The sequence below is a fragment of the Apaloderma vittatum genome, unplaced genomic scaffold (genome assembly GCF_000703405.1).
Source record: "Apaloderma vittatum isolate BGI_N311 unplaced genomic scaffold, ASM70340v1 scaffold17689, whole genome shotgun sequence".
NCBI classification, from domain to species: Eukaryota; Metazoa; Chordata; class Aves; order Trogoniformes; family Trogonidae; genus Apaloderma; species Apaloderma vittatum.
In genome coordinates, this window is record NW_009734797.1 from 27380 (window position 1) to 36710 (window position 9331).

The 9331-nt window shown below is 39.1% G+C and overlaps 1 protein-coding gene across 1 annotated transcript; it reads right to left on the bottom strand.

Moving 5' to 3' along the window:
* Positions 1-1037: 1037 nt before the first annotated feature.
* GPRC5B (G protein-coupled receptor, class C, group 5, member B) lies at positions 1038-8247 on the bottom strand. Its single transcript, XM_009876410.1, has 3 exons — positions 7242-8247; positions 2519-2631; positions 1038-1082 (listed from the first exon to the last, which is right to left on the bottom strand). The coding sequence occupies exons 1-3, from the start codon at positions 8245-8247 to the stop codon at positions 1038-1040; spliced, it is 1164 nt and encodes a 387-aa protein (XP_009874712.1).
* Between the last annotated feature and the right edge of the window lie 1084 nt (positions 8248-9331).

A 9331-nucleotide genomic window follows, 5' to 3' on the forward strand; every position in this document is an offset into this window, starting at 1 on the left:
GGGATTCACAGGGAGGTCCTGACCCCATCTGCTGCCGAGCTTCTCCGGGAAGGGGGGCAGCCCCGCACGGCGGCCACCGCTCCCTTGCTCGTGACACCGGCCCAACGCCAGGCTGGCTCGGGCAGGACAGCGCGTTGCCTTTCATCCATCATCGCACCCAATGCCTTCTGGAAACCTCGAGTCACGTTCTCTCCCCAGCTACGTCTCTGCAAAAGTATATCCCTCCAAAGTTTCGCTTCATGGCTTCAGCTGTAGGAGAAGTGAGAGCTCGCGGCTCTCTGCTCACACCCGGGGCTGAGGCTGGAATCACAGGGAATCAACCCCACACGGTGAGGAGAGTGCCTCTGTGCTGCACCTATGCTTTCTTCCTTGGCCTCAAGAAACTCTGTAAGTCGCATGAAACATGCAAAAGCCTTTCACCCCTCCAGAACTGTGTTTCCTGCACCAGCTTTTTAAAGAGAAGGGTATCAGCCTAGAGCATAATGCTAGTTTAGCTGCCACAGAGTGATGAAGCTTGACTACACGTGATGCTACGTGACCGTACAGTACAGCTAGATGATGAAGCAAACAAGGTACTTCTCATGACATTTGAAATGAAGGGAAAAGGAGCAAAATGGAAAGAAATCCTGCATATTTTCACACTGTAGTGGCAATCTCTTGTGGCAACATTAATTAAGTTCAGGTGAGAGGAGGGTATTTTGCAAGAAACTGGCAACCAGCAAGCCTGGTTAGGCTTGCCTTGCACACTAGTTACAGACAAGAGAGTATCTTACATTTCAGAATACGTCCCCCTCTTTCAATTTAGGATCTGCGTACTTCTATTTTAAATTAGATTCAGCATCAGTTTTACAATTTTGTTTTTGCAATTATCATTTCAATGGTGTTCACATTTAGACAAAATCCTCTGTAGGATTTCGAAAGCTCCTGGATGTTTTGTTGCTTTGTTCTGGTACTGTCATGGATTCCTCCCTCAAAGACACATTGCCAGGGAACAACATCTGCAACAAGGATTCTTATTCTCTACAGCCTACAGCCTTTCACCAGAGATGTCGTCCAGTGTAACTTGGCGGAGCAGTTGGTATCTGCAAATAAGGATAATAAACCTGTAACTGAGACATCTAGTCTGTTCAAAAATCAGTGTTATCATGCGATGTTTACATGACAGCTTTCCTGATGCTGGTTCCAAAGCAAAGTGATACAAAGAAGCTCATCTTCCACCCTACGGTACATTTACCTCTCTAAAATCCATGGCTGCATATACACATTAATCTCTCATTTACTCTCTGATGTTCTCCATTAAGCTTTGTATCCATCTCAAACAAAAGCAAAACAAAACAAACAAAACCCCAGCCAACCCAAAATCTCTAGCTGCTCATCCAGAAACTGCCTTTTCTCTGAGCTGCGTATTCTGGTATCAGAAAACGTAGGCGTAGATGGGTCCAATCATCAGGCACAGGTGAATCCAAACATCAGGAGGATGCTGTTCATCACTGACAGCAAAGCGCAAGCCTTTTGGATTTTATTCATGTTGATATGTTTCCCACTGTCTTACCCCAACAGGAGAATCCTTTTATCTAGTCCCTCTTGTTCAACAGAATCAACCAAAATGTTACTTATTTAAAAACAGAAAGAGACCTGCAATCAGCTCATGTTATTTTGTTTTAAATGTAAAGGTTGAGTTATGGAATCAGCTCATGATTCAAAGTAAAGAAAACCCAACTCACATGAGTATAAACTGGCTCATGGGTAGAATTTTAAGAAGCATGTAGGTATGCATGAAAAATGTGGGGATGAGAATTCTTCTTTTTCAGCAGTATGCCTGCTGTATGAAATGTCTTCAAGTGCAAATTACACATCATGTGAAAAATATCTGGAAAGCCTGTTTGGCATAAGGTCACTAAGCCATTCTTACAACAGCCAGGCTGCAGAAAGCAGGTCTATCAAAGAATGGCACACCAAAATATTATCTAAGAAAGAAAAATCAATCCTATTAATAGGAAAATATTCTATATTCCTCTTTGATGAATCTGTTTCCCAGAGACATACATATCTGCAACTTACTTACAAAGAATTACATGCATTTTGCAAGAAAAAGGAGACCACCACTATTCTGCAACAATGATTCTTATTTAATATACTAGCCTGTAAACATTTGTGTGACTCACATCATCTTGAAAAAAAAATCAGTTTAGAAATTGTATCACTTAATAGTTATGTAAAATACCTTAGCACAAATTTAACTTGAAAGGGCCATTGAATATGTAGTCTCACCAAATAATTGGTTCACTCAAGCTACACTGCAAAATGTGAATGGCCAAGTAAAGAAATGCAAAACACTTTTTAATTGCATCTTTTCTAGTGGTAAGGGAAGCATTACATGCATACTTGCTGCCCAAATTTTCATTTATAGCTCTCCCCCCTGCTGTGAATAAGCTAAAAGCAGATTTTTCCATTAGCAGTGGCTGTACATGTCAGTGCATATCAAAGATTTCTTAAATCATCACATTTTGATACTTACAGTCCCACCATTTAGCACAACTGCCATCTCAGTTGGCTGATAAACATTGCTTCTAAAAGGAGCATTAGGTCGGCTTCCCAAACTGCCGTTTCGAAATCCTGCCGTTCTTAGTGCTGTGTTTAGAAAAGAGAGATCATTCTTAGGAACACGGTGCTGCACACCTCCTTTGCAATCACAGAAAATTAGTTTAGTTATTGAGAACTTTGCTATTGATTTTAACTTTTGTGCTGCCCTATCAGTTTTCACACTGCTTCTGAACAGTGGTTTTTCTTACGGAATTGAGGATGGATCTCGGAAGAATCAGTTTTACATAAAATAAACTGTTTGCTATGGAATGGGAAAAAAAATACGGGAACCAAATTTTTAGTTTGCTTAGTCTCGCTTCAACAGGAGTTAAATGTCTTCAATCGCTGAACTTCTGATGTATCTTGTACACTGTATTTTGCAAAGTGCTTACTGTGTTGGTCTGGAGACTGTGGGGTTAAGTAAAATGCTATTACATAGCAAACTCAGAGGACAGGGATCCAAAACATTGCTCGAGCCAGTAAGCATGCTCACAACCCCCTGAGCATTACTTCAGCATGACTAGCGTATGAGGATTTTCCAGATGTTTCAGATTATATTTACTCTGAGAAACTAGAAATATGAAGTAAATATTGCTTTCGAATAGCTTAAACATGGCAAATGACTGAAGCAAAAGAGAAGATACTGATCATGCTTCTGAATGTTTATACCAGAAATACATCAGCCTCTGCATCAACTTTAGCTAAGTTTGGGTTCAAGATGTATACTCTGACTGAGACCCGTGCATAGTTAGGGATATGCTTCTTTATCTCTAAACCAGGCAGGGGACTGGCACATACAAACTCTGTTTTTACTTCAGGAGTGAATAACGGCTTCACGGAGTTCAGATGTGGCCAGGGAACGGAGCTCACTTATCCTTGCCACTTGCGCGGTTACAACGGGCAATACTCCTCTGTGAGCTGGTAAATAGAAACGCGCCTGGTTCAGGCACCTGGGGCAAGAATTTCTCTTAGATTTAATTCAAATTATAACTCTCCATTCTCTGGCTGAAATGGTGAATGAGCTGATGTTTACAGGAAATTCAGCACAGACTTTCCTGAAGCCAGGATTTAATACAGTTGCACCGTGAGGAACAAGATTTCAGTGTATCCGACCTCCAGAGGCTGTTCTCTGCCCACTGCTACTCCTCTCCTGGGGAGCTGTGCGCAGAGATGAAGAACACTATTGATTTAGCACAAAAATTTAGAAGTCCAGCTCTGCAAACGCTCAGTTTTGACTTCAAATACACACAGACCCTGACTTGCTTTATATTTTAAGATTAGATATTTTTGCAGAACACTGGGAAAAAAAAGATGAAAACTATGGATTTTTTGGTTTACATTTAAGCATCTCAGGGTCAGTAGTATCCTTTCTGTGTAGTTTCACTTCTTATTGTGTGTTAAATAAATGATTGCACTGGTATTTGCTAGCATACATTAAAAAAAATACCTCTTTGTAATGCAAACTATCATTAAAATATTTACACAAAATATTTACACAAAATTTCCACGGTTATTTCAAAGATATCTTAAAGAGAAAGTAAATTCAATTTTATATTACTAAATTTTCTTTCCCCATTATTGCAGTAAGGCTAAAATTCTTTTAACCTAAGAATCAGAGACAAAACTTGTGGACAACATTTTGGTGGGTTTTTTGTTGGGGTTTTTTATACCGGTTTTAACATTTTTCTTTGTACTTTTTTAATTACTATTATAAAAATCTCCTTGTGTAGAGCACGTGTAGGTTAAAAAATATAGCGTAAAGAAGATCTGAGGAAATGTCATGTCAAAGTCTCCTTTTAACACCCATTTTTATATTTGGGAAGTTTGGTTTCAGGCATTGGCTCCGAAGGTGACTTGTAGTAGTAACAGTTATTACATGAAATTCAGTGAGTACCAGAGCTGCTTAGGCTTGGGTGTCTTGACAGCTGTAGCACTCCACATTTCATGTAGATTTTTCATGTATAAGACAAATTCTCTTTGCCTTACCGAAGTTGCCCTAGCAGTGTGCGTTGCACTTCCAGAGAACACTGAGAACTGATTTAAGCTGCCTTTTTCCAGGGTTTCTAAATACTTCACTAACTTTTTTACAAGACATGGGTATGAAAATAAGTCTTTCAAATAGATATTTCAACCTACTCATCATATGAATATTAAAATCCCAGATTAGAACGTTGTTTAAATGATATTTAAATAAGGGACTTTAAAATAGTTTTGCTTTATTACTGCTTAATGATATTCTTGGAATAGATCAGTTCTTGTTACGTACAACTTAGACCTACATTTTGCTAAGACAGAGGGAAACTAGGAGAACATATGCTTGTTTGAACCTATACTTTAAAGGCTGTTCAGATTCTTAAAATGCTGCTTAAAATCTTTTTTAGAAAAAGAAAGAAAAAAGAGCAAAATTACTAAATGCTATATTAATTGGAAATATTAATGTATTATAGAATATATAAGTATTAATGCAACTAGCAAGAATTAATGGAAAATATGCTTATGCAAGCACGTTTTCTATTTACAGCTAACTACTTACTAAAACAAATGCTACAGTCAGGGAACTGAGGGGTGTTTTTTGGTTATCATGTCTTCCAAAATTTTACAACTAGTAGATCTTATATTCTTAAACATCATTCTTAATTGTAATTGAAGAAAGCACCCTTCCTTTAATTTCTAAACTCTTAATGGTGAATTCTTGAACGGTGGTTAATTAAATGAATAAAAGAAGAGAACATTCTCTACATACCTGCAGAGAGCCAGTGCTTACCCACTGACAACCATCAGAACAGCGATCTGGCTTAAATTAACACTTCAGCATCCATCATATGTGACTTGAATATTATTAACTGTATTTACTTTAAGTCTCTACCATACCTAGTAAGTTTTGTTTCCAAACCCCATTGTCATACATCTGTATTTAAAGAACCGCTCCAAAGGAATAATCAATCTGTTTTGATTTTTTAAAAATGTACAAATCCTTCTCCCAAATGCCACAGGAACAGGAATGACATGCATTTACTACGATAAATATTAATAAGGGTATCAGATAAGGAAATCTATTCTGTATTGTACTGCATAAGATTCAGAGAGATTTAAAAACATAAATGGCACTATAATAGACACTATAATGATTTTGTAGCTATCATGCTTAATCAACTTAATATAAGTTAAAACTTAATCACTAAATGATTAGATCAAAAGGAGCTTCCAGCTCTTTTTTAAAATGTATGCATGAATGAGAATAATACAGAGTGATAGATCAGATTTTGTTCTTAGATCTGCCTCAGTCAGAAATAGCTCCACTGAAGCCACTGCAGCTACCTGACTATGAAATTAATTTAATGAGGGATGGAGAACATTAGAAAAAAAAGGCTGCCTCTCCTGCACTGGAACGTTAGTAATAAACATCCATTCTTTTATCCATGGAAATTATTTTGGTTTACGACTGCCCTTGGTATATACTTACAGAATTCCTTTCTGTTCAAAGCTTCCATACTAGGAGGAGACCTTTAAAGTTCTGCTAAAACACTTAGAGGAAAAACGCCTTCCTGACCTAATGTTGTGCCAAAGAAGAGTGCTGTTTTCCTCCACATCTGATTTCCTCTGCGTTTGATGCTTCCTCTGGATATAGACCAAAGGTATATGAAGATGAATAGAAGGTGAAGTGTCTGGACAATGTGCCCCAAGCCTTCTCCTGGGGGCTGCCAAAGCAATGGGACAAGTATTGGCTGGGATTCCAATGTCCTCTTCTCAGTTAGAGTGAATAAAAAGCAGTGAGAACAGTAACAAAATCCTTTGTCCAACTGTGGGACAGCACCAGACTGCAGCCTGCACTATGGAACACCATCGAGCTCCTGCTTCCCATCACTGGTCACATAAGCATCCCTGTGTATTTTCTGATGTGTATTAAACATTCAGCAATGGTTTGGATCTCTTAAGCAACCAGTCATTGCTGGCCCTTTCAGTAATCACCCCAAAACATTTTCAGTGCAAATTTTTATGTGTCATCTCACATTGTTCTATGTCACTGGATGGCCTGGACGAGGAAATCAACCATTACCTTGAAACCTCTGTCTGTGCATACTCTGTTCAGTTGTTAAAGGTTTCGGAACAAAGACTGTCTTTGAACTTGTCTACGTGCCACTTAGCATTTCCCCCCCCCAGTGTCACAAAGTGGCACTAAATCCCATTTTAATGAGAATAGAATTAATAGTAATTATTTTGTGGCTCAAGAGGCTGAACATTTCGTAACATAGAGCACTTATTTTTTTTCTTGGAGTTTTGGAAAATATCTCATATTAAATGTTGTTAACTGATGACAAAAAATGTCATGTAAACTCTTTTTAAAAAGGAGGGTGTTTTTTCCACAGTGATTATTTTTTGCTTTCCGTGCTGGCTTTGCATTTGAAATTGTTCAATTTTGCAATGAAAGAACAACATAAGAATGCAGAGGAATTATTTTAAACAAACATATATATTTTCTGTATTGCATTTTTTTCACTTTTCCTCCCACTAGGTGAAAATTGTTAAAAGGAACAATATGCAGTGTGCATAGTACAGCATTCATAATGACTCTTCTTTTGAACACCTGAAAGATGTCTCATATAGATTATTTCCTTGGCTACTACAGAAAAATATGATCCTCTACAGTAAATTCTTACCTGCATTATGTTCATCCATTGAAAAGGCTTTATTTTCCATGTAGCTCCGAGGAAGCTGTATATCTTCCTCAAAAGCAGTTTCACGCATCCTTGGCTGTGAAGTATCAAAATAATTGGGTGTGTTTTCCTGCTGTGATGGAAGGATGGTACAGTGGACCTCTGGGATGGCATGAAAAATAACAAACACCCAACCACTGGACACCAGTGCAATAGCAAGAGTGGGATCACTCCATTTGTCTCTTCTCTTTAGCTCAGCATTACCAAAGAGGTACATAGTCATCCACGCTACCCAAATCAGAATGGAAAAAAAAAGTGTTATAATGAGGCATACTCCGTTTTTCTTCCATTTCTTAAACTTTCCACAGAGTGTGAAAAGAGAAAATCCCATGGTAAACACCATCAGGAACATAACGTAAATCAAAGCCATAGCAAAATCCATGGGTTCGTAGCTGCAGGCCAACTTGTTATCTCTGACAATTGTCAGTATTAACCACTCGGTTGCAATAATGACCTGAACGAGCATCAGGCAGATGGCCACACCAGCTAGATGCCAGCCAGATGGACTCTTCCCATGTCGAACTAATCTGCGAAGTCTCCAGGCTTGAGCGAGCAAGCATGAGAAGCACAAAGCAAAGATAACTCCCCACAGAAACCTTCGGGTGGAGCACACCGTTTCATCTTCCTGGATGATGAAAGCAAACGTCAGCCCAAACAGTCCGAGAGTCCCAAAAAGGAAGAGGAAGTGCATTCCCAGGGGGGTCTTCTTCTCTTTGTCTTTGATGAAGGGCAGCCTCACCAGCAAAATCAGCATCAGCAGTAACGTGGTCAGCACGCCTGCCCCTGCAACGGCCTCCACAACTATTCCCCAAATGGCATCCAGGTCACACAGGTACACATACTGAGGGAGAAGATCCAGTCCACACCCTCTGGACGTACTCGAGTTTTCAGAAGAGCCATAGCTGATCACGAAGAGGAGGAAGAAACCAATGGCTGGGTAGGTTTTCATTTTTCTGTCTGAGACAACAAAAATATTTGTTTGTTTAGCTACAGTTCACTTTGGAGGACTTCACAGCAACTGGAAGCAAAGCCCATGTTTACTGTTTTTTTGAGCTGGTTTTGCAGCTGGCACAGCCTACCCCTATTTGCCTTTGCTGCCCTCCCAAGGAGCTGCTTTTGCCTGTTGTACTCTGAATGCAAACTGACTCATTTCTCTGTGTGCACAGATTGAAAACATTTCCATACACTACCCCTGTAAATATCCTAAAACACAACCAGAAAAAATTACGTATCCTGTTGGATAGTAACACTTATCTACAGTACCTTGTTGTTCATACTGAGGTGCTTAAAGCATGTGTAAATTGCACTGGGCCTGATGCAAGTTTAAGTTGGAGCAGAATTAGACTTTCTCTGCCTTGCTGCTTTTACTGGATAAAGGCAGAGTCAAAGCCACTTTTTTTTCTCCTGAAGGATAGAGCAGTCCCAGAAAAATAAACATTGTGCTTTACTCTTTTTTAAAGAAAAATGTTGTTTTCATACACAGTCAATAGGCAGTTATAATATACTCTCCTTTCAACCTCTTCCAAAGCTCAGGTATTAGATTGCATTTGCAAATGGGAATGGTTGGACAGAGGAATCCCATATTCTGTGACAATGGGGAGCTCATGCAGTGTAATCAATCAACTAATCAAAAATGAATAACTCATTGTGCTTCTTAGCAAGTCTAAAGCCATTCAAAGGAAACAAACAACAAAAAACAGAGCATCACTTTTCCCAATCCGGACAGCGAACAATGGTAAACTCTCTAGGAACACAATACATCCCACTTGACCATCAGGACCAAAAGCCTGGGCGAATCCCAACTTAATTTTAGGAAGAACACAGGTTAGGTGCTTTAAAAAGACCTAAGTTATGGTATTTGCCTTTATGAAGCAAAGCAGGGCAAAGGAGATTGTTAAAAATATAACCTTTAAATGAACAGTCTGCCTCAGTGAGAGCTGCCCTGTAAGGGCAGTCTGAAGTAAACACTACATGAACCAGATATGAAACCTGATGCTGTTAACCTTCGTTTGCATGAAAACATTCAGAGTAAG